This window comes from Polyodon spathula, chromosome 1 (genome assembly GCF_017654505.1).
Source record: "Polyodon spathula isolate WHYD16114869_AA chromosome 1, ASM1765450v1, whole genome shotgun sequence".
NCBI classification, from domain to species: Eukaryota; Metazoa; Chordata; class Actinopteri; order Acipenseriformes; family Polyodontidae; genus Polyodon; species Polyodon spathula.
Window position 1 is genome coordinate 79,722,465 of NC_054534.1, and position 27,695 is coordinate 79,750,159.

Genomic DNA, 27,695 nt, shown 5'->3' on the forward strand with positions numbered 1-27,695 from the left:
ATTCAATATGTTAACATTACATTATTCAGCAGGTTTCATTAGTTAATTCAGCTGGGTGATGCAAAAGTTTTGTCCGCAGCTGTATAATATTAGCATAATCTCCCTAGACATGTATTCCACAGTTTTCACAACACAACCGAACATTCTATTTGCTTTAACTGCCTCACCACATTGGTGGGATACATTATAAGTGAGTCTACTATAAGCCGAAGATCATTTTCAAAGTCTTTGTTTCCTATTTCAATCCTGTTCATTTTATACTTATAACCTAGATTTGTTTGCCCAATATGCAGTACTTTATGTTTCTTAACATTAAAATTAATTTACCACAAGTTTGCCCAGTTACGAGAAGGTTCAAAACCATTTGAATTAACTAAACTGCATATTCACAGTCCACTACTCCCCCAAATTTTGTATTATATGCAGATTTAACAGTGTTGTACTGTGAATCTTGGTCCATGTCATTTCTATAATGGGTCCAAGTACATACCCTTGTGGCACCCCACTGAGTACGTTATTTCAGTATCAAAGCTCAGTATCAAAATGGGAATCTTTTGCTTGAACACCAACTAATGTATTTTCCAATAGAACTTACAAACTAGTTTCTAATGGTCTCAAGTGACAAGTAAAAATATTGTTGAAAATGATGGAATTCTACACATTACACCTGACATTGTAGAATACAATTTTTATTAATGAAGTAAATACTTCTTGTAAATTTTCTGGGTCATATTTATGTAAGTTGACTTTTTAAAATTTTTTTAAGATTTTCTATTTCTGTCTGCAAAACAAAACAATCATTGCATTTTATTCAACAGAAGCTTATTTTCATATACACCTGAGATCAGCTTTTAAGTGAAAGCTTCCGTTCACTTTACAATACACAATAATATGTAATAATTTACCAAAAAATAAAATCCATATCACAATCAAGTCCCATTACTGCTTTTTATAGGCAACAACTCAACCTTCCCAGAATTATTATACGACATTTCAGAGGGATCTGTCGTGAATTTAGGTGTAGATAGTGCAGGAGTTGTCTCCTGTACTGGCCACATTTCCAGCCACATGAAGGAGGGAGTATATGTGGTCTGGCTGTTGGTAAATGATCTTCGTTGCCTGTAGTTGTACCAAACTTGATGTATTTTTTCCTTGAATGGACGGGTTGTTAATGTGTAGAGTATTGGGTTAAGGGCACTGTTGATTGGCAAAATGAAAATAACCACCCAGGAACTTATCGAACCTGAAAATAAATACAGAAGGGGGATTTTATACAGTCATTTGTAGCTTTATTTGTAGAACTGTATATGGTTCAATAGATTCTTAAAGCTGTTTGTTTCAAATGTTTCAATTATTTGGGGGAAAGGGCTCCCAATAAGGTAGTTAAAACACCTAGGATCTTGAAATAGTCATGATGTTTCTTATTTGCTTTTAAAACAATTTTTTTTTGTTTGTTGCCAATTATGTTTTGAAGTAAACTTTGAGGATCGGGCCCAGTTTGAGGTAATCATGTCTGAGACTAAACTACACTTTGTGTCTTATAATTTTACAACAAATATACCTAACAGTAAGATAAATGAATACAAAACTGAGAATTAACACTAACATCCTTAGCTGCTTCAAAATACTAATTCCACACAATTTCTAGAAACAAAATGTAAACAGACTGAATAACTTGTTTATTTTCAATACCCTGGTTTATTGGTTGACACACAGCTTGGTTTCTCTGTATCACAGATGCTGTTTGTACTGTACTGTCAAATGGTTAGCATTAAACTATTGATTAAGAATGTAGATACTTTCGTATCAACCACTACCAATTATAAGGGTAAATTGTACAATTGGTTCTTATGCAGCAAAGCAGTCAAATAACATTTACAGTTGGTCCCTATTTTCCTTATACAGAAGATTGTCTCTGCAATACGTCCTACATTTATTTTAAAGTGACTATAACACAAGGTATAGAATGGTATTAAATAAGGTCTTTTGCTTACCTGCCCTGTACATTCAAGAGAGACTTACCTGGTATTTCTACATGCAGCAATGATAGAATCTTGAGGATAAAAATAGGTATCCAACATAGTGAATCTGTTAATACAATGAAAAAGAAGCGCTTGGCGATGGTTACTTCTTTTTTAATGTGATTACTGTACTCTGTTGCTTTTGTGCCTGTTCGCTGAATGTTGTAAAACATGCTTCCATAAGAAAAAACTATTATTAAAAAAGCCACCAAATTCAGACCTGTGGAAAAGAAAAATAAGAGGATGTTTCAGGTTTAAAATGTAATATCCTGATTTATATTTTTTTAAAAAGCATTAGCTTTAAGTAACAAACTCATATAGTTTATGTGGTATTATCATATTGTGTACATTGTCAACACTACATGCATTTACATTACACCACACCCTGTCTGGCTTCAGCATGTCTCACATGACGCACTCACCCAGGAAGATAACCACGGAGTACACCTGCGCCCCAGCTGTCTCTGTCTGTTCTGCGTGCAGTGGGAAACAAACCCCATTGGTGCCATAGAAATTCCTGAAAAAGTTTTTGTTGACCAGCGGGACAAAAGCAATCACAAAACCCAGGACCCAGATGACTGTCAGGGTAGTAACTGTTTGACATTTCCTGGGTGTAAGATATCTAAATGGGTAAACAATGCAGATGTATTTTTCCAAAGTCAGATAAGTCAGAAGCAGCACAGAGACTTCTGTGGACAGCATGGCCAAGGATCCCACGATTTGGCACTGTGTACTGTCCATCCATGACTGAGCATGTCTATTGTACTCCCCCCGATACATGACGTCAAAGGCTCCTATGACAAAGAGATATATCCCCATCAAGCAGTCAGCACCTTCAGGGGAAAAAGGACAACAATACAAGTTGTCAGTGAAACTATCTGAAACCGCTCTGTGTTTATATTTCAGTAACATTGCCTCCTCATAGTCTAATAAAGTGGCCACACCCAGTAAGTTTACCAAAAAAAGAAACATTGCCAGAATACATTGCAATAGAATTGAAAACCATCTTTCAACTAGGACTTTGACAAAACTAACATCTCTAAAAAATCTGGTGGTTTTTTTTTTTTTTTTTTTTTTTTTTTTTAAGTACAATCCCAGGTTTGACCCTTATTTATTTCTTAAATTGTGATTGTACCTTTCATAAAAAATGTTTCATACATCAAAGTAAAATTATTTCTTCTTAGGATGGCATTAGTTATAATACCGGGTTTCATGTGTAGTGTCAGACTGGTTCATAAGATCATTCTGTGTATGAAACTAACAGAAATGAAGTATACAGAGTCCTAAGCAATTCTCTGTGTCCACTTGTTTTTTTTTTCCCACAAACTCCACCCACTGACAAAGAATGCATTTAAAAAGAGTCATAAACTAAATACTGGACAAGTGGTTTATCTTCACCATCGCTGAATGAATCCTTTGGCACTGGCAGTGTCTTGCAGAGGGTACAAACCAGGCATTTTGTGCTTTGACACCTCAGGCAGAAAACAGTCCATCTCATAAATCTAGCAGACAGGGCAAAAGAGTGGACCAATTGAGAACAATGGGCCATCTCGGAAAGAGAACCAATGGGAAACACCCGACATGGACTTGGCACAGCCCATAATAAACAAACTAATCAATCACAGGGATGAAGAGAGAATCACTAAAAGCACCAGCGCAACTTTCAAACCGAGCTCCCCACAGGAGAAACAGCGCTCCAGGCAAAAGAAAGAAAGTCATGCTGAGAGGAAGTGGCTCGGAATTCGGAGGAACGAAATGGAAGCTGAACTGCTCTGAAGAAAGTTTCTGAAGCTTGGAGAAAGCAATGGGAAAGTGTGCTGGAGTAATGGAAGAATATATGGTTTGAAGACTGGATAGAATGTTCTGAGAAGGCTGAAACCAGCTTTGAAGAGAGCCCTCTCTCTTTGACCTACGAGATACTGAACCAGTAAATGGAATACTGCATTAATCAGAAATCGGGTCTTTGTTTTATGTAGCTGCACGGAACAAACTGAAGCATAACCAGCAGCTGGGCCTAAGATTCTCTCTTGCTTTCAATGCTCTTTAAGCCTGATATCTGTTATTAGCTGTTGTCTAAGTTATTATTTCAGGTTTTTCACTCCATCTTATTTGTATGATTCTGTATGACACATGCATCCACAATGTTTAGAATTCACATCCTAGCCTTGTTGTTAATGTACTTTTTTTACTGTTTGGATTTAATGGACTATGCCCTGTATTTCACTGTATTTAAAGGCTGGTTGTGGCTATGAACCAAAGAGACGATGCAGAGATCATGAGTGACCTGCCAATCGTAATTCAAATAGCTACTAAAACTACTGCTGCCCCCTTGTTAGTGGAGGGGAACGAAATGTTATCTTTATGCAAAGAAGGGTGAACAGCCTTGTCAATGCTGTATTAAATAAATGATAACACTTTAAAATAAGTGTCTGTTCATATGTAATTCATGATAAATTGCAGACATGGAATTCAATTATTAGAATTAGAAGTGTATTCAGAGCAAGGACTCCAGATTACATGGTCCACCACACAACAGCACACACACCAACACAACTGAAACTAGTGGCACAGTTCCTCCCTGGGACAATACATTTTGGCATTTTTCATATTTGTTCCAGTTAGTACAATACCACAAGTCTTTACTACAGACATTGCTGGACTAACTGAAGCCCCTTTCACACTGGCACTTCTACCCGGGTACCAACCTGGGTTCTGGCTGGCCAGGTGACATTCCCGCATAGTGTGAAACCACGCACCTGGGTCATACCCGGGTTGACCCGGGTCACAGCGACCCACCTCGACGCGCTTTGACCGGGTCGAGCGAGACAAAATGCATGTCGGACATTTGTAAGCCGATAAAATAACAAATGGCCACGTCTGCACGAAGGTTTCACTTCCGCAAGGAACATTTCTGTTTATTATGTTTAGCCATATTTTTGTTGATTGAAACACACCATGAGGCAGATTTCAGCAGGGATGAAGAGACATTTGCTCTAGTCAACATTTGGGCCAACAGTTCAATCCAGAAAAGCTTAACTGGAAACGCCTGTAACAAGCTGCTTGCAGGGCATTGATACGTGTATTGTTTACAGCTGTCATCCCCTTGCTGTCGTTGGCAAAAGTCGCACGTGTGACCAGGTCTTAAGGCGTGAGAATCTCTGATTCTCCTCCCATCGACTGTCACCCCCTTACGCTCTGACTAAATCCCTATTTAAAGATACAAATTTAAAGGGACATAGCATACTGGGCACATTTGCAGATTGCTACAAATCCTTGTTTTAGCAGAGATAATGAATCTTTAATAAAGTGTTTCTCCATATTTTAGCAACCAAAATACATTTTTATTTTAAATAAATATTCTCGTCAATTACCTTTCTGGGGATCCGTCACTTAATATAGCATACCTGCTCAGTTCCTTAGTGTACCTTCATGTCAGGCAAGCAGGGCACTGTATTATCAAGAAAGCAGCAGCAGCTATACAGTACTATAGTAAACTACAGTGACTGAACATGCAATCAGTATAGCAAAAGGGTGCTTCCTAGATACTGAACCACTGTTGAGCTAAACATGCACAATGCAAAAGGCAAATCACAATAAACAGTATATTGCTGTAGATAGATCTGTATGAACCATCAAATATATTGTATTTAAGTTCAGACTTGGGCACCCACCTCACTGGTGAACTGCAACATTAAAAGACATTACTATCTGAAGGTTGACTGGATCAGGAAAAGTATGGTCAACTATCATGGTAATGCCTTATAAATCAGGGTTGTGATTAGAAACCCGTAAACAGCGACTTCAATTTACAGATTAATTTTACCATTTGTTAAGATAGACATTATAGCAGAATATTTTGTGTCAATCTACCATGTGCTATTGCCCTCTAAAGAAACTTATTGATTGGTGGAATAACTGTGCTTCCCCTGCATGCAACCCTGCAGGATACTTTAGAGAGGTCACTTACAACAGAGAGACATTATGGACATGGCATGTAACTTGTTCTCCGATCTGATGTAAGACCTCATGCAGATAACAAAGACGTTTCCGAAGCAGGTGATGGCCGAGACCACCCAGACGAAGACTCGCAGCACAATGTTAGCCAGCAGGTCCTCGAAGGATGAAATCCCATCAGTGTTGGGCTTGCAGCTTCGCACATGAGGGGCGTAGCCACAGTACTGAAACTTCTTGAAGTATCTGAAAGATACAGCATCAGCTTTATTCTCTTTTATGGTAAGGCAACATAATTCTTTTTTTTTAATGTGCGGTTTCTACTGCTGTGTGCATACATTATTAAAAGCAATCTGCACGATTTACAAAAATGTATTTATAAATATTAAACATGCCTTAAATGGAAAGCCTTATTTTACATTGCGATCCAACATTTATTTTTTCATATGGAAGTGATTTTCTACAATGCTAAAAAGGCTATGTAGAATTATTGACACATAAAATAGGAAATTTGAATACGTACATGTGAGTTAAGTTTTTCAAAGGCTCAAACATTCTTCTCTGTATGTTTCCAATCTCAATACCCTCTATACTGCTGTAAAGTATACATCACAACAAGTTTAATTTTAGAGGATGCACATCGAGACATGCAATTGGCAAGTTTCCTGTAATAGATTTCAAATGATAGAGGCAGCATGGCCTGCATTTATAGCTAATAGAACTTAGCTTGTTGCAGCCTATTTGATTTACTTTCTAGACACACTATTCCATTTTGGATGTATAAGGAGATTACTGAAAATGAATTTCTCGTTATAAAAATAAGTAAATAAATAAACATAACCACAAATGAACTTACAGTGATTTTAATTTACTCAGGTAATCAAAGTGGTCCACTTGTAACTCCACAATAGGGTTGTACGAAATGTTCCTGTGCAGAAACACAGAAACGAGTATAAACGGTTACATATAAAAGTTTGTGAAATCCTTTACCATTAAAGCTGGATACAGCTGCCCTGACCATTTTAACATCAATGATCAATCATCAGGTCTACCTGCTAAAGTTCAGACATCACCTTCCCTCTTCAGTAATTGAAAATGATTATTAATATACAGTATTTATTTTTGGATTGGGTTATTTGTAACTTTCATAACCAAATACTATCACTACAAATCTACTCTAAATATTATTTTCTGGTCCAAATCTGTTTCAAATTATTGTATAAATAAATACAACATCAAGCAAGACCCTACAATAAAGACCCCTAAGTTATGGCCTCAAAGGTTTTCAGGAAAGGTTTTATTGTTATCAAATAACTATGATCTCTGTTCCGAAAACTTTAAAACTCTCTAAATGATTAAACATGTAAATATTCTGTTTAGAGGTTTTCTGAAAAATGAGACAATTTCCTCTGAACTGTAATTGCTATTGGGTACTGGCACTATAGAGAGCCTTCCCAGACGTTCCACACTAATCTGAAATGACTTCATTAGATCCATGCAGACAAATAATTTTAGTTGTTTCATTTATTTATATTTCTTAACTTACAGCTGTAACAGCTCACCAAGTTCAACAAATAGATTTGGAGGTATAGTTTGAATCCTGTTGCTTGACAAATCCCTGGAGAAACATAAATACATTAAACAGCTCAGTGGACATTATAGAAATTGCATAAAGTATGTATTTTTGTATACTCTGTTGTGCAAAAGTCTTAGACATGTTGCATTTTTCTACTCTGATGCATTATGAGCATCAACAATTTACTCAAATAATAAAGGATATCTTTTATAATAAAGGTTTATTTTTAAAACACTACTTGGTTTGTACAACACCTCTCTGTGATTAAAAAAAAAAAAAAAAAACTGTGAAGTAGTAATGTCTAGTAAAGCATAGTGAAAGCCTAGTAAAGTATGATCAAGCTTACAACCCATGGTTAGCATTTAGCAGTGTACAAATGTATTATTGTAAACTTAAAACATGGTTATTTTTTATAATTTTCCACCTGAGCAAGCCATATTGGACTGGGACTGAATTTCCCTTCCAATTCTCATTGGTTTGTACTTGTAGTGGGTGGGCTGAGTTGAACAATGTGTTTCCAGTCACAAACACAAAATCACTTCAGTACAGAACCACTAATAGCTTCAACTAAGACTTTATTCATTAAGAGAATAGGTGAGCATTCCTTAAGCTAATGGTTATGATGAGTATGATGGCTCAGGTCTCCGGATCCCATCAGACATTTCGAAAAAAAAAAAAAAAGTGTATAAACTTACAGTTCCCCTAGTTTGTGTAGAGGTGAGAATGCATTGTCATGCAAATGAATGATTCTGTTCCTTTGCAGCACCCTTTGAAAAAAAAAAAAAACACAAAAAAGCATGTTCCAGTTGATCAAAATTATGGCTGACCTAAATACAGCTTCTGTTTAAATCTGTGTGTCTTTATTTTTGTCATTAAAAGTACATTTTTTTAGATTTATACTGTACCAGTATTAAGATCTGCCACTGTTTAGATCAGTTGAAGAGACTGTCGATGTCCAAAGTTGAATGTAGTGCATTTCTACATACATGTACTTACTCACAAATACTGATGCATCCTGTCCTTGACTCCAGTCCTTGAGCGCCACGGGGTCTACTGATTTTCATCCCAACATAAGCTCTCAATTAACTTAATTGATCTAATTATTTGTTCAATTGTACATATTTAAAGTTTTACAGTCTTTTACGGTTGATAATTTCAAAAAATGCACTTGATTCAAGGTACACGACCTATGAAACATTTTGATACCTGGAAAGAAGCCTTAAATTGGTCTAATTAATCAAATAATTAGACCAATTAAGTAGCTGAGAACACGGGTGGAACGAAAGCCAGAAGACACTGCGGCCCTCCAGGAAGTAAGTTTTGGTCTCGTCAGACCACAGAATCTTCTTCTACTTGGTCTCAGTCTCCCACATGCCTTCTGGCAAACTCTAGCCAAGATCTGATGTGAGTTTTTCAACAATGGGTTTCTTTTTGCCACTCTCCCATAAAGGCCAGTTTTGTAAAGAACCCGGGCTATTGTTGCCGTATGCACAGTGTCTCCCAGCTCAGCCGTGGGAGACTGTAATTCCTTTAGAGTTGCCATAGGCCTCTTTGTGGCCTCCCCGACTAGTGCCCTTCTCATCCAGATACTCAGTTTTTGAGGATGGCCTGTTCTAGACAAATTCACAGTTGAGCCATATTCTCTCCATTTCTTAATGATGGACTTTACTGTGCTCCGGGGGATATTCAATGCCTTGGAAATGTTCTTCTATCCTACCCTTGATTGGTGCTTTTGAAGAACCTTATTCCGGATTTGCTTTGAATGTTCCTTTGTCTTCATGATGTAGTTTTTGTTAGGAAATGTACTAACCAACTGTGGGACCTCCCAGAGACAGGTATATTTAACCTGAAATCATGTGAGAAACCTTAATTCCACACAGGTGGACTCCATTCAACTAATTATGTGACTTCTAAATACAATTGGTTGCACCAGAGCTTATTTAGGTGTGTCATAGCAAAGAGGGTGAATACGTATGCAATCAATTATTTTCTGTTTTATATTTGTAATTAAATTAGAACAATTTGTAGATTGTATTTTTCACTTTGACATTATGGACTTTTTTGTGTTGATCATTAGCAAAAACTCCTAATTAAATCCATTTTGATTCCATGTTGTAACACAATAAAATGTGGAAAAGTCCAAGGGGGGTGAATACTTTTGAGATCCACTATATGATAGCTTTTGACAAGTAGGCTTTTTCTGGAAATGGACTTTGACTTTGAATTGCAAATGGTATTTACTTACAGTACTGTTAACATGTTGCATGAAGAAAAAGTTACATTCCCAACACTCTGAATGTGATTTCCTTCCATATCGCTAGAAAGAAAATAAAGAAAACATAGGTTTCCAATAATGGAAACAGTGCAGAACATTTACCTTTATGCACAAGTATATCAGCATACTTTCAATTTCAATTAGATTATAACATGATTTTCTGGTTAGTTCTATACTATAGTGATGGTGGGCCACAATGCGGGTCACAAAAACTGAGTGGCATGATTTCAATAACTATCTACACATTTTAGTAATATTGAGTTTACAGCGGGCCATATAGACATGAGGTAAAAACAAAAAACAAATTGTATTATAGTTGAGCAAAACATACATCCAGTTCAGTTTAGGCATTTCTTGACAGAAGGGCTTGTCATGAAGGTGACTGATAGAATTATTCAGCAACATCCTAGAAGAAACAACAAAAACATACATCTAACATGTGACATAGAATGTACGTAAATCAGCGCATCATCTCAATATGACCCGGCCAGGAAAAATTACATATGTCTGTTTGAAGTGAGCATATTAACAAAATCATTTGTTCTCCTTTTACAAAAAAGCACTGATAAATATGTTTCTTTTGAGTATTGATACTTATAATACAATAAATCCTACATTATGAAGCAAATACAAAGTAAAATTGAATATTTGTAAATTTATGAAACTAGCAAGAAACTATGTATTTTTTTTTTTTTTTTAATCCAGTTCCGACTGTTATGTTTTATTTTTTTTCAGAAAATGTGTGTTTGCCTTGCTCCAAACAAGTGCAAACGGATTTGAATATAGGTATGACTGGCAGAAAAACAATTAGGACCCAATATAATATATACACAATTTCCCCATTCCAGCTACTTACTTACAACTGTAACATAGGGGCGTAATTTCTTTAGACAGAATACGTTCTCCTTTAAAACACAGTATCTAGGTTATTCAGTAAAAAGACTTACAAAAGTACAAGTGAGCTCAGTCCAGAAAACGTTGAAGAGGAGATCCTGTTAATTTTGTTATTTTCAATGATTCTAAAAGAGAAATAGGAACACACTATTTATTTCAAATAGAAATACAGTCCATGCTAATATATTAAAATAACTGTACATTGCAGTGACAGTTAAACATAAAGTAAACCTAGAAGGTAAAAGCAAACCCTTAAATAGGTGATATGTATGCTGTAATCTTACTGCAGTAAATATATTGTGTTTCAGGAGCCTTTTCACCAGCCCCCTTACCAAGATTTAGGAACATAAGAAAAATTAAGACTCAGAGGAGACCATTGGGCCCATGAATGTTGGTCTAGTTCCTAGTTCCTACAATAATAGTGTTAGATTTCCTCAGGTGTTGCTACAGCTGTTTAAATAATGTACCTGTCATTTTTCTTTTCATTGCTAACAGCCCGACATCATGCTCTAGTGATATCAGACATTTTAAAAGAAAGACAATGTATTAGAAATAAAAACTATACAAGGATAAGAGGGTCAGTGCACATCACAAAATGACACAGAAATACCTCTGCTTTAATGAAAGAACAATCATGGAAACCTACAGCCATTCAAGTTTATGAAGATCTTGGAATAAGCCTGACTTCAGAAAGGTTATCTTATTGTGACTTAAATATCTGAAAGACAAAAGAACAGCAACTATTCTGAGAATATGGATCAGAGATTTCCTTTAACCTGATTGATTATGAGGGCTTTAATCTATGGTAAAGGACCTTGCATGTTATCTTTCAAACTCAGTTTAAATCACTGTTCTAAATCAATCGGCCCGAAAATGCGTAAATACAACATTTGTGTATTACAGCTTTTTTTCTCTGCTTGATGAAAGAAGGTCTGTTCTTGTACATGCCTTCTGGATGTTGTCTGATGTAGACTCATTCTGCTTTCTCGCTGTCCTAGCTATCTATTTAAATTTTATATAGCCAATACATTTAAAACAGTAACCAAATAGCAACTAGCCTCTTTCATGTAAGTAAAAGTTTTTTTGTCTGTTTGTTGTTGTATCAATTGGCAATACCAACAAAGTGTCCACTGCTGGGATAATGAATCCTGAGTAAAGGGCACCAGACCACAGATGAAATTCTGAGCAAACCGCATTACTCATGGAATAAGCAGGAACACGTTTGTGTTCATTAGCAACAAAAACTAGTGCTGCATAAAATCACAAAAAAACCAAACAAACAGAAAAACTTATTTTTTTGTTTTTGTTTTAACATGTCAATGTTCTAATAGTAACAGAACACTCATAACAGGGTTTACCATCTGGTAAGGCCCTTCTAGTTATGTTTAACCCCCTCCCTTTTGACTCAGGACATTTAATGACACGAGATGGACCTTACCAGATGGTAAAGTCCTCTTCTTCAGGTTCTATTGCTTAATTATAATGTTGTGGATCTAGTATCTCTTCTTTTGTGAAGCACATTCAACTATGTAAAGTCCTTTTGGAAATTAGTCAAAGCTGGCCGCTATGTTTCAAGTCATGCTGGTTCAAGAGTTAGGCCCTGTCCACACTATGCCTGTAAACCATATTAGTTGCCTTTAAACCATCTTAAAAGTGCTAAATATGGTTAGCATCCACACTACACAGTGTTTTAATCCGGTACTCGAGAACTGGACTTGAGACCACCTCAGGGGGTAGTCACGAGTCTGGTTCTAAATTAATCGCATCACAGCTAGTGTCGTTTGTCAGAAGTGATGACGCTGTAATACCAAACTACATCTTTTTGAGTATCTTTCAATATCCAAAAAGCCGCCTAATATGTTTTGGCACATGAACATTACAAGGAGTTGAGAACGACTATCAATACTGCTGTACCTTATATAATTTCTGAGGCTTGATGTAAATGGTGGATCATGGAGTGATGTGATCAGATGCCGAAATCAAAGCACATTGATATCTGGAGTGATGAAATCAGTCAAGGAGAACTTCAGAGTTCAAAACAAAATGCATTATGAGAAAATGTACCTTGTGCTATATCTTCAGTGGGCACAGGCTCTATATTTGCCGGGTTGTAAACATAAAATAGTGCACTGTGAGGTTATGTAAACATAAAATAGTGCACTGTGGGACAATGTGCAGTCCACTGCGCTGCTAGGAACTGTAACTGGACTATTTTAATAGTGTTAAGCCCCACTAAACATGAAAAGGTACTTTAGTTTAGACGCTCTGAGCTGGATTAATTAAAATGTTTGAGTACGGTTCTTGGGATCAGTTATGTAGTGTGGACAGGGCCTTAGTTCATTATAAATCACAGACTGACCTACAGAAAGATGTAAAGCCTACAAAATCTATTGTGTATAATGGTAAAGAGTTATCGGCACTATTTTACCGAGTTATATCACATCCTGACAAAATGATAAACACTTACAGTCTTGTTAGGTTATACAATCCTCGGAATGCATACACAGACACTTGCCGGATTCTGTTGTGCTGTAAGTATCTACAAAGACATATAGTCTAATTTAATGCATGGATAAATACTACACATTTCTGTGATTTATATATATATATATATATATATATATATATATATATATATATATATATATATATATATATATATATATATATATATATATGTGTGTGTGTGTGTGTGTGTATATATATATATATATATATATATATATACATACATGTACATCAATGTAAATACAATCATTAACTTTCAACAGAACACCTTGTGTAGGAAGATAAAAACAAAAAAAAAAATACAAAAACAATGCCAGTTTTATAGTGTGGCCACAAGGTGGCACTGTGGGATCTTTATAATCCACTTACACATGTGATTTACTGAGGAAGTAAGAACAGGGGGAATACAATTATTTTCACATTGCGACTGGTTTGTAAATCAGAAATATGCAAGAATGGGATACCAAAGAGTTCATATAAAGGCAAGTAATTATTCATATCATATATATATATATATATATATATATATATATATATATATATATATATATAGCTTACGACAATCGAATTACAGATCTAAACGATTTGCGTAAACGAAATCCCTAAATAAAATGTGAACTTTCATTTTTATTGGTCTGCATTTGCAAAACTGTTAATGGATCCATATTTTGATCATTTACTCATTAGTACATATATTTACTAAATATATAAAAATTAAAAAGAAAAGATTAACAAACAAGAACATTACTGTAAAGTAAGCAATACCAGGGTGTGCACTGTTATAACTGTATGCCTCAGGTGTGTTGAGATGCTACAATAAATAATAAAGAATGTCTACAGTGTAGTGCATTTCTTCAATATCGTTCTCCTCAGAGATGTTTCCTTTATGAGAAACCTGCAGAAAAGCCTTCTGACTGACGGGGAAAGCTATGGAAATTAAAATCCCATTTGCATGTTTTTTTTGTTTTTTTATGGCTTCTGTCATGGAACCTTCCCACTGTATAGCTGCAGTACACTGAGAAGTAATTTTCCTTTTACATCACTCAAGTAAAACAAAGTGCTATCCTAGTAAATTTGCTATTAATATGATCACGCTATGGTTATGGTTATGCCTATGCCTATACAAAGTTCCTCTCAACACTAGGCTGTTACATTAACATGACTGACCCCAGACACCAATAATTCAGATATTCTTTGCATCTCTTTCTGTCTTTTAAAACCATGTTGATAAAAATACTCTATGGTATGGTATGGTAGCTATAGCCATTTAAAATAAGTAGTGCTTATTTAAAGTATAATAGCAAAGCCGTATTCAAAATGTAATCCTAGTCAAAACATATGTCCTTCAGTTTCTTTTAGTTTATCATTTATCCCCCTACAGTACAGCTGTTTCATTTTATAATGTCAGTGAAATCCATTATTGCAAACATATTCTAATTGTAATATATTTCTAATAAGAGCCTTCGGCCACTGTGTGTATAAAATAAAAAATATTCATGAGAACCATGTCATACATACAGCTTTTGGAGATTGTGGTATTTTCTGAAAATATCTGCATTCAGTTTCCTCAGCCTGTTCCTTTGAAGGGACCTTGAACACATACAAATAAAAAATGAATAAAGCTCTGCTACATTAGTATTTTGAAGGCATGTTATTTTTTAAATAATTTCAAACACTATTACTGAGCAAGTATCTCACCCAAACATGAAAGTTTTCTTTAATTCTTATATTTATACTTGAATAATGTGCAGAATCTTTACATGAACACAAACTGAAACTGTGAGCCTGCCATGTTAAAGTACTTTGATACAAAAGATCTTCAAAGGAAGCCCAAAGAAATATTCATACAAAACCCACATAAGTAATTAAAAACCAACTGGGAAATGACAGATTAAACTCTCAGTACGTTTACATGGCAAAGCGTTTTCCAAAAACTAATGTTTTTCGGAAAACTGACTCAGAAAACGGATTTTCTTAAAACGTCACTTTTCTGTGTTTACATGATTAACAATAGAAAATCTAATTAGAATTGAACTGTATACATGGATAGAAGTTTTCGGAAAACGCAGGATATTTTCGCATGCAAAATACTGTAATAGCCTAAGTACGACTTGAAGACTGGACATTTCTGCTATAGAATGGAGACCAATCCAATATAGTGCTTTATTGAAGTGTCAGGTCTTAAAATCAAAGATTACTATCCTATACCCCTATGCAGATTCCCCACAATGTGCAATCAGCCTTTCCAACAGCTCATCCTGGTCTATATTACCAGTTTCTTTTGCAGACATTATTTTAAATTATCACATCATTTTAAAGCTGGAAAACATTTACTGCTCCAGTATGGGCTATTAACAAATACATAAGGACTTACAGAGACAAATGTATTACTTTATCCCCAACTAGACAAATGGATGCATGCAGACAGACTACAGATTATTATTATTTTCTCTGTTTTCTAAAACCACGTGCAGGAGAAAAGGGTTAAAGTGTGCACATGCTATTCCAATAAGTTTTCCGAAAAATGTGTTTACATGATATACATGTAGTTAGTTTTTGAGATGTAATCAGTAATTTCTAGGTGCTGTTTTCCGAAAACTGACTTTCGGAATATTCCGATACATTTTCTGAAAACTGTGTTTACATGATTTTTGATATTGGAATTAGTTTTCCGAAAAATATTGGAATTCTTATGCAAATGTAAATGCACTGAATGTCACATATTCTCTGAATGATGCTTTCTTTGTGCTCCATTCAAGGGAAAACTGAACAGTCAGGATGAATTTGGAGTGTTTGTTTAAATTGGACATAGCTGCATGGATCTGTAATATTATCTGATATTTGTCATTTTTTTCAAAGGCAGTATTCTCATAAATAAAACTTTTATGAAGAGCTATACACAACACTTGTTGTTAAACGAAGTAAAAGCAGGACAGCTGTTTTGAATGCTTGAGATAAATGAACACCTCAGTCATTCTGCGTCTCCCTGATATCTCCACTCAAGCTGCTGTGGGTTTACTCACATCACTGTCACATTTGTAGATACTGAAGGGACTGATCGAAGTTGGGAGTCAATGCAGTCAAGCTCCAGACCTCTGCAGAAGCATTTTTCTGGAACAAGCCCAAGCACTACACAAGGAGAAAATAATCATCTCTCACAGCTTAAAAAAAACAAAAAAAACATGATGTGGAGCAGGGGTACTGAAAGCTTTCAGCTAAAATATAAACCCTTTTGGTTGTCACAGTGTATATATAGCATTATTTTGAAAGGCTTCTTAAAGATACTGGATTTAAATGTTTAGGAAAAATTCAAGAGGAAGTAGCTGGATGAGAATATAATCAAACAGTTCAGAATACGGAGGGTTTTTTTTTTCAAATGGCAAACTAAAACAATTTGAATCACGTATAAAAAATCAACAAATCCCAGTTACAAATTTGCCATATATCTAGAACATGTTTACTTTTTTCTAATAATGTTTATTTATTTATTTTTTTAAACACATTTCTATGTTGTGTGTAGGGTGTCTTGTAGGATTTCACACCATTCTGAGCAACCAGAACTTACTTTTTTCTCTCAGATATATCTCCCAAAGTGAACAAGTTGACATTTTTTACTTAACAGACACACAACGTAATGAGTTTGAATCAGGAGTATCAGGGTTACTAGTCTAAATATGCACTATATCTAGCCAATGTGGGGAACCTATAAAAAAAAAGGCCAGCAACATGCTTGGATACATTGTGAAAAGTGTTGAATTTAAATCAAGGGAAGTAATGTTAAAACTGTACAATGCACTAGTAAGACCTCATCTAGAATATTGTGTTCAGTTCTGGTCACCTCGCTACAAAAAGGATATTGCTGCTCTAGAAAGAGTGCAAAGAAGAGCGACCAGAATTATTCCTGGTTTAAAAGACATGTCATATGCAGACGCTAAAATAATTGAATCTATTCAGTCTTGAACAAACAAGACTACACAGTGATCTGATTCAAGCATTCAAAATTCTAAAAGGTATTGACAAAGTCAATCCAGGGGACTTTTTCAACCTGAAAAAAAGAAACAAGGACCAGGGGTCAAAATGGAGATTAGATAAAGACGCATTCAGAACGGAACATAGGAGGCACTTTTTTACACAGAGAATAGTGTGGGTCTGGAATCAACTCCCCAGTAATGTTGTTGAAGGTATTCAATAAAACCTGCCTGTTCCATACCATTACAACTGAGTACCAGTTGATGGTAATTAACTTCCATAATGAGTGATTTACAGGCGGAATGAAAGTATATTTTCCTTTCACTTGGGGCACTGACATTTTTACTGCCATGCTGTGTTAAGAAACAAATAAAAACCATTGATTCATCACGTATATGTACTGTGTGTGTTTGTGTGAACTGAATAGAATTTAGTATACAGCATTTTACCAACAGACTTCAACATCAACTTGCATAGGAGACAATCTATTTACCCTTAACCAGAAACACTTCGCTAGACATAGTTCCACAAAACTGTCAAATTAATATAAATAATGTGACAATACCAACATATATCCAAACACGGCTGACCCTCTTTCATTTTGATAAAACTTTGAGATGTGTAACATATAAACAATTGATAAACAAAGGCAACACTTCAGGATTCTATTTTCTGCATAATTTTGAATAACTTGATTATTTTATTAAAACTTATGTTTCTATTTAATATATATCTATAAGCCACCCCCCGTTATATAATAGTGAGCATATATATGTTAATGGTTGATCCAAAAACAATTACAAACTCCTTCGTAAACAAGGCAACCCTGTTGCTTTTATGACTGTGAGTTCAGTACACTAAAGTATTTTGGTGGTTACGAATGGTAAACCATTAAACTTAAATTAATTTTAACGGTTTTATTTTAATTTCTATAGAAACTTCATAATATTTATTGAAAAGACATTATTTTAGTTAATGCAATCAATTAGCGTTCCCAATTGCGCAACTCAAGTGTTACACGTTCAGGTCCCCACTAAGTTCTTTGTTACCATGCAGTCCATAAGGACCAATATAACATCTGTGGGACTAAATCACCAGTGCCATGTCCAGGAGACAACTGTGGAAGAGTGGCGGAACATCCCACAGCAGTCTATCCAGAGGCTGGCCAGGTCTATGCATCAACGCTGCCAGGATTGTGTTAATGCTCAGGGAGGTCATACCCGATACTAACTTTGTAATGTTTTCATTTTGACAGCGTTTCACGTTTCATATTGAAAACAGCATGATTATTTGATCTGTATTTATTCACATTTTCTGTGATTTTGTTACCAGACCGTTACTGTGGAACAGAATAAGATCCTGGACAGCAGAAGGGCACTTCTTTTACCATGAAATCTCATCTACATATTTTCATCCAATGGAAAAAAAAAAGATGAAAGATCTGGCAGGCAAAATAACGTATTCCTTCGAATTTAAGACGTGTTTTTAACCATTTTTTGCTTCTCAAAAATATCCTACATCTTAAATTCAAGTATAGTGATGCGCGCATTAAAATCACCAACAAAAGACGTGACTACCCTAGTACACAAACAGAAATGTGTCTGACTGCCAGCAAAAGATAGCAAAGACCGAATACACAAGCAGAACAAACATGTCTTGAAGATGACTTATTGCTGACCTATAAAAAAACAAGCTTCCAGAGGAATTCCAAGAAATATGTTTACAATTTCAGCAGTTCTAACAAACAGTACCAGCTTGGGCGGATCGGAAATGCTGATTAGACCCCGGTATTTTTTAACAAGTTCAGTGCTGTTGTGGTTGCTGGGTTACATGTTGCCTGATGCCGTGGAGTGTTGTGTCGTGCTTGCTGATGCCAGGATGTGTTATGCTGTAAGTGAGTGGCGGTGTGTGTATGACAGAGATGCCATCTGAAGTGTGCGCAGCAGAGTAAACAAGCTGTGGTTAATCTACAATAACACTGTTTCAGTTTTATTGTATACAGTTTTATTTTGCATGATACAAAAGCGTAATTGAAGTTGTGTCTTTGTAAATGCATATTTATTTGATGTTTTACTTTTTCCTCAAAATGAGGGTGGTAAATTTGAGGGCGTCTTAAATTCGAAGGAATATGGTACATGAGATATTTTATCTTCAGGGTGAAACACATTCAAAATTATTATTTCATAGCATGCATTCATACAATTTAATATTGGTCATATTGTCTAGTTTAACATGTTAACAATACAGGTGTTAGGCAGCCAGCACCATGTGTGAATAACTACAGCAGTATCCTGCAGTAGAGGGGCAGGTTTAAGCTGGTATCTACCATCACAGGCAACAGTATTACCAACCTTGCTAGTCATTTCACTAGGAACAGTAGCTGTAACGCATTTTTCACGATCCCCCTTCTCAGCGGCAATGGTGTGTTATTTTCTTTAAGTTTAAGCATTTCTAAATCCTAATGTTCTTAATTATTCAGCATCATCATCTGTGAAACTGGCTGGATATTATATAATGCCGATTTGTACTTGGGAACTCTTAGTAGCAGCTGCAAACAATAAGTAATGGGGAAAAATCCTGAAAACAGTTCATCATGTATTACTGTTTAAGTATTTGTTTCAAGTGAATAAAACATACAAATGTACTAAATTAAGTTATTAGTATTTAGTCAAGTGTTTCATTATGATCCACAATTATCAGTAAGAATCATATCCCTGCCAGGCTTGCTGTGTCTAAGGGAGTATGTGGTTAGTGTGATATACCATAGTTCTATTTATCAGGGAGCTACAGTTACTACAAGCAGGGCTTGAAGATCTCCACAATCTGAACTCAAATGATTGACCAATAACAGACTGCATTGTATATCATTCATACATTAATTAATTATTCTTTTTATTTTTTTTATAAAGCCCTTGTAGCAGGCTGGTGAGTGGATAGAGGCCCAGAGACAGACTGCAGTTCAAAAAAATCCTAATTTTATTATAAATAAACACAAAAATAAAGTGCACAAGGGCAAAATAAAGCACAAATAGAAAGATAACAAAACAAAACTTACAAAAATAAGGTTTCCAGGCTGGGCAATGCCATCACTGGTTTTAACAAAATTTCAACCACAAAAAATCACCAACCTGCTTCCTCAGCTCCCTCCTCTCAAATGAGAAGCAGAGGCCTCCTTTTATGTCAGGTGGCTGGGCGCTGATTGATCGTTAATTAAGTTAATCATTTAATCAACTAATCAACCCCAGCCACCTGAACATAATAAACCCAGGCAGGTAGGGTAAATTAACCCCATCCTTGCCAATTTAAAAAGGGCAGTGCTTTGCTCTGCCACAGCCCTGCTAAAGAAATCCAGAAAAAACAGCACATAAGAGGACATCAGACTTGGTCTTCCACACAATGTATACTCTGGCTGTTATTGTTTTGTACACACTGTTGGTGTATTTCAGCTGTGCCAATCTAATGCCAGCTGGACCAACATTCCTGGCATTTACAAATTTATAAGAAATCTAAATTTTTATTCTAAATAATTGACTTTCATTAGCGCCCTCGTCTTCGGCTCAGGAGGCAGTCAACTAACACACGGTAGAGCCTTCGTTGACAGGCACTATCGCTTAATTAATGCCCACTATAGCTGGAAGCTGACTGGCTGATGACGCTGAATTTTCTGAACCATAGTTACCCTTGCTATACATGTTGTAACAGCTGTGTGCTTTTAGTGCAACATACTACCCTAGGTATCTGGAAACTTAGCATACTGTGCATGAAATGATCACAGTGTATTTATATAACAGATGGCCTTGTCAGGAGTCCACATTCACATATCAACTGATTCAAATAGCAATAGAAACCTACAATTGTCAGTCTCCTCCAGAGCACACTATGCACAGTCTAAAAGCATCAGAAACGGACCAGAACAATAATGTAGCTCCTCTTCCTGCAACTAAACCTGTGATTTTATTTGAATTATGGTACCACTATCCCTATATACTGTGGGCAATTATGTCATGTTTAGAAATAAAATACAGAAAACTGTCTTATCACTGTTGTGTTTGTGTTCTTATTTGGCAATATTTAAAATGCTATACGGATAATGACTTTATAATTAAAATTTAGGCCAAGGGTAAGTCCTGCCTATGCCTTTTGCATTTGCTTCAAAATCGGGTTACTTACAGCACTTCTTGGATACAGTTCCAGAATCGTAAGTGAAAATTCCAAAATATTTATCAAACAGATGGGGCCATCCATTATTATCTCCTAAAAAAAAAAAAAAAAAAAAAAAAAAGAGAAAATTAAATAAACCCACTGATGACGAACACTATTACATTGTTACCTGTATGTAAAAAAGAAACTGATGAAGAATTTGCTAAAGCTTGTCTGAACTAATATTAAAATGACTACTATTAAAATAAAACACATTTTACAGCATTTGAACAAAACATGGAATCAAAATCTAATACCAGATTTTTATCGTAAAATAATTCACACATCCTAGGTCATAAATTATCTAGGGAACACATTCTCAACTTTCACTCGGGGCAGCATCATCCAGATCACGCTCTCTGTAACAGTACTGCTGGTTTTCTGTTATCATGACAGCCATTCTTCTCAATCATGGTATCAACACTTTTGCAAGAGGGGTCATTATATGAGCACTGAGTTGGGAGGTAGACCTCTTGCCCCAGGGCAGAGAGGTGGTCAACGATATATGTCTACTGCCCTTTTTCTTTAATTCCTGACACCTTCACTTCTTCTTAGAGGAAATGGGACTACCCAGTCTGTCTGTGTAAAACATCCTAGTGAAACAATGCTACATTTTTACTCCCAAACAGCTGTACGTAGGAAAGCATCACAGGGTACATTCAGTAATGAAAGGAGGACTCAGCCTGTCCAGCTGTAGTGATTGTTGACAGCACATAAGCAGCATGTAATTTACTAATTTAAATAACCCAAATAACCCTGTATTTTTATAAATAACTTAGTTTGACCCAAAGCTCTATAGTGACATGTTTAATTAACTGCTACATTCAATTTAGTAGCCATCCATAGCCCTAGGTACATAAAACTAGACATCATTATATAGTTTAGGAATATTGTGTAATCTATCTCATGTCAATTCCTTGTTTTTTTATTTTTTTATGCTGGTTACCACTTATTGCTTGATTGATTTTAATAGAATTTATTACAATTCATTAATTTTGGAACTACTGGTTGTTCATAGAATGAATGACATTTGAAGTAAGTTTACTATTATGACATGTTTAATTTAGTCTCCTGTTTAATATTTTTCTTCTTTTAAACTTTTAAAACAATGAATGTGACAGAATTTGTAAACTATGTCTGTTTTGTGGGGCATGTGAAATAAAATCAATTTAAAAGTAAAGTGCGTGTATCAGTGCATTTATTCCCCGAACGATGCCAATTCTAGTCATGCATGTGTCCACGCCAGCTATGTAAAGTTTTGTTGTGTTAAATTAAAGTCTTTATAAATCCAGCTGGTTAATGATTGAGTGATACATGCACAGGACACAAAGCTTTCAGTATTTTCCGCTTAAAATGGTTATAATTTATCAGTTATTTTTTAAGGCTTTTATATTAAAAGTTATCGTGTTCCAATATCTATACATTTTAGTAGTATTTATTCATTAGCACTCAAATTTCTCAAATGTTTACATGCCTGAAAAAAAAAAAAAAAAAAAAACTGAACCACATGTCTGCTCCACCCGGCTGCACATATGAGTACCTGCACTTTGTTATTGACAATTTCACCCCATACGCTCAAGTATATTTAATCAAAACAAATGTGCAGCCCTCTGAGTTACCAATGCCCACAAGCAGTCAGAAAAGTAATACAAAATCTATATTAAAAAAAAAATCTTATCACTAGATATATCTTGCCATGATAGGATGGTGAAGCTTTGTAATGTGTTAAATTGAATATGTGGCACAGTTCTTTTATTGGTGATAAGATCACAATAAAATAGCTATCTTATCTAAAACAATCTCTTTGTGCAACCAGACTCCCATTATTTGAATTTAAAGTGATATTAGATTGAATAATACAAACATCTTACAAGGAATAATCATCCTGGATTGTTACAGGCTGTATTCTAAACAAGTTCTAACCAACGATATTGACTGATTCACTTCAGGAGCAACAGGTCTTTAAAAAAAAGATGTGTCCTCCAGCAGGTGATCTTGAATAATGAAACTGTTACACTAGCATTGGACAATAGCATTGCTGTGGCATGTTACAAGGTAATAATGGAAATAGCAACAAAAGGGATTTTGTGATTCTTGGAGTTAAACTGTTATAGAGAAACACGCTGTATCAATGACATTATCACCATTAGTCTACAACTTGTTATGTTTTTTTTTTAATTTATTTGTATTGATCTACCCTCGTTTATCTGAAATAATCATTGTAGTCCGCTAAAACACTTTTTTAAAGCAGGGTTTTATAATCATAGGTAAAGAGCTGAGGATAAATTCTTCAGTTGTAGCTTCTCCTTTCCCCATGGAAATCCACAGGAATTATTGGCCATGGCTAATAAATGGTTTGCTGCCTCTTTTTTTAACTTGATTAGGAGAATCCAGGTAATCAGTAATCAGACATGTTTTTTGTTTTGGCCAGTGCTCCTAAATTGTTTCTTGTAATTTGATGATGTTGTTTGTATTGGTTGTGCTCATTTGAATTTGCTTGTTTTTTGTATTATATGCCACCTTCTTGACCAGGTCTCCCTTGGTTAAATAAAGGTTAAATAAAAGATACAAAATAAATTCTAATTAACACTGACTATATCATTTCCACCCACTTATGGTCTTTATAATGTAAAAAAATATATAAGTACAGTAGATGTAGACAAAAAACTATTTATCCTTGCAAGAAATAATGACACACATAAACAAACTAAACATTTACAGAAAAGGACTTGTGTTGAAATGTGGATTTATACCAAGCACAGTGACACATGTAAGTGCTTGCAGAAATTTTCTAGTTTTCTAAACAAAACAGCAGAGAATATTTAATAGCATAAATAAGCAATTAGGCAGAGGATTTAGGTTATTTTATAATGTCATTAGTTTGTGTTTCACTTCAAATAGAAAATGACAACATATATATATATATATATATATATATATATATATATATATATATATATATATATATATATATATATATATATATATATATTTATTTAAACCGTTAATTACTGTAGGTATATAAAAACTGAAATGTAAGTGAAATACTCACCACAGTTCTCTTCATCCTCTTGGTTACCACAGTCATCCACACCATTGCAGTGAAGAAGCTGTGGTAGACATTTTGTGAGGTTGCCACATGGGAAATGTCCAAGGGGGCAGTTTGGTTTAGCTTCAGAGATATTTAAAGAGGCAACTGAAATTTATCATAAAGGTACAGTTAGAACCATCAACCTTCTTCAAAAAAATATAATCAGATTAGAATATCTGCTGCCTCTTGAGAGATTAATATTTGCAGAAACTCAGTTTCAAAACAATGTTTACAGGTTCATGCAGATAAGGGCAGCTACGTATATACTTACCAGAGTAGAAACATTATAGACTTAGAATTAACATTATAGATTTGGAACATTTAATTATAAGTAATGTATACAATGTACATGAGAAACCTAGCGGCAGTATAAGTTATACAATAAATCAGGAATTCAATTTAACGGTTTCAAACCCAAAACACTGCTTAAGATATTATTTAACATATAAAACCTTTAGAAGTGTGTGACAATCAGCGGTTAGGCTACTTCATAAAAGAGAAGTAGGTTTTTATCTTTCTTTTTACAGTGGTGTGTTCAACAAGTTTTCTCCTGTGGTGGTAATCCGAATATTTGCACTGCAGCTCACAATACAGCAACAGTGATTGACAATGGCCTTTGATGTATCATGTCTAAACCTATGGATTACTCCTTCTAGTAACTGCTTCAAGAGTTGGTTGTGCTATTTAGTGACTAATGCAGGGGCATAATAGTGAAGCTGAAATCAGTCAGGGCAGTACAATCTTAAAAGGTGAATATACACCAGACCTGCAGTGTACTTACATAAAATGTCATAATGCTACTAACTGAGAAAAAAAAAAAAAAAAAAAAACAACTTGAGAAAGCTTAGAGACTTAAATGACACGACTAAGTTGTTTGGTTCAAGTCTTGTAAAATTAACAGTTTTTCACCTTTAAAATAAAAAGTAGTTAAAGACTAGAGTAAAAATGCCCTGTAATTCCATCTATTGAAAGGGCCAGTAAAACCTGCTCTCATCCTATAACTAATGTATTCAAAACTACCCAGTAACCCTGTGCATTTAATTCAGGAACCTATCGTTTGAGTATACCAAAGCCTGTAAATTAACTTTGTGTTGCAGTAGACAAATATAAGAGTATTCAGGGAAAAACAAACATTTAGAGGATAAAGAGGTTTATAAGGATGTTTTAATTGTTTTAAGTCCTTGGTATATAAACACAAAAACTAAAAAAAACAACAGCAATGGCATAGGCTTAATTTAATATAAAATACATTTAAAAAAACAAAAAACCATTCAGTGGGCAGTAATGCCTCAGGCTGTAGAACAACGTAGCTCAGTATCTGCTGCTCAGCAAGGTTGGACGACAAGCAAAAAAATAAGTGATCTCACCAAGAGATGACATCGGCAATGTACTTGTGTCACGTCAATTTATGCTATCTATCAAATTTTCCTACTTTGCATGCCCAGACTGTTTCCACCTTGCATTGCGCATGCCCAGATTTATTTCTCTTTGCAGATGGAGGACGCTCATCAAAAACAAATACCCAAGTCTTTGGATATAAAATACATGTTTTTTATTCCACATGTAACTAATCAGTTTTATAGTGAATACAGACAGCTGCTATACAGCAAAGTGTACTACAGAGGGACTTTTTTTTTAAATCAAAAAAGCAAAATAAAAAATGCCCCAGTACACTGACTGCAAATGTTTTGCAAATGACTGCAAATTCTCAAAACTATAATATAATTAACCTCAAGTACACATTTGTAAAATAGTTTTGCAAAGGTAGCATACTTATTATTATTATTATTATTATTATTATTATTATTATTATTATTATTATTAGTAGTAGTAGTAGTAGTAGTAGGACAGCTTGTATGAACTGTAGGTACTGTATGTTATGTGTGTTTTACAATATTCAATATATACATTATAGAAGCACCTATCAAATTGCCAAGGTATGAAAACTTGACAGCTGATCTGCAACCATCAAACGTTCCTACCTTTAATAAGGAAAATTATCAGTCTGATCTATTTTAGGCATCTATCAATTGGTAGACCTAGAACAATGACCAAAATACTGCATTATATTTTCACAGAACACAGGACTAATAATAATAATAATAATAATAATAATAATAATAATAATAATAATAATAATAATATTTGCCTGGTGTGAGCTATGATACTGTTTGTCATGTTGTTGATATTAGTTTGACAGTAGGTATATTACATTATTTTACTATACATTACTATATCAGTTTTAGAATTTTTTTTTTAAACTACTCTCTAGCTGAGATGAACTGCTGGATTGTTTTAATTTAGCCAAAACAAAATAAACAAATAAATAAAATAACGTTTATAGGTACAGATTACATATACATTTGGTATAAATTTTGACCAGATAGCAGATTTTGAGTAGCAAAACTTGACGTTTTATGAAATATTTATATTTTTTAAATGTGTGTTACAATAATTTTTTGTTCACAACTCTCAGCATGTCTTGTCTGCGAATTGGATTACGTTGATGACATAAAGCAATGCGTAAAGGGATCGTTCCTCATTACGGCGCTTTAATTTCAAAATCACACACTTAAAAAATATCAGCCTCAGCAGTATGTTTCATATACAGTAATGTGACTTCAGTGATAAAATCCAAAACAACAAAATATCTCTTTTTATTATTTCATTTCAAATACTTTACAAAATACATATATAGAGCGAATGAAATAATTCCATTATCTGCATATTTTTTTCTTTTTTAAAAAAATTAAGTAATTAATGACCTGTAAAACGAAAACATTACAAACATATTTCAACGACGCTTACTGTAGCTGTAGAGAAATAATACATTCCATGTAATATGCTTTAAGAACTACATTAAAACAAATAGAAAAAAGTACATACCTCTTCTTATTCCAGTAATCAGAAGCACAATTATTATTTGAGATCTCATATTTTCTCCACCTTGAATAATTACGGTGTTCACGCAGAGGCTTTCTGTAATGCTTATATTAGTTGAACAGTAAGTAATTATAGGCAGACACCGGCGACTTTGTGCTGTATCACAACAAAAATATATACACTCATGTAATCTATGTAGTTTAACCCTGGGCAGGGATCCGGCAGACACGGTGAGTACTTTTTCAGAAAATTGGTACAGTGGGAAGATTTTTCTAGGGTAGTGTGATGTTGTTAGCACCAGGAGAGACTGGAATGCGCTGTTCACTA

At 34.8% G+C, this 27,695-nt stretch overlaps 1 protein-coding gene across 1 annotated transcript; it reads right to left on the reverse strand.

Moving 5' to 3' along the window:
- On the reverse strand, window positions 1–27,695 carry rxfp1 (relaxin family peptide receptor 1). The gene is given in 19 exon segments (XM_041263485.1): window positions 1–1,243; window positions 2,023–2,241; window positions 2,444–2,854; window positions 5,989–6,218; window positions 6,496–6,567; window positions 6,829–6,900; window positions 7,519–7,590; window positions 8,244–8,315; window positions 9,794–9,865; window positions 10,155–10,229; window positions 10,771–10,842; window positions 11,364–11,435; window positions 13,185–13,256; window positions 14,744–14,815; window positions 16,249–16,433; window positions 17,064–17,087; window positions 21,381–21,448; window positions 24,447–24,590; window positions 27,372–27,695. Coding segments are annotated over 19 exon segments (2,367 nt in total). The 5' UTR covers window positions 27,421–27,695; the 3' UTR covers window positions 1–929.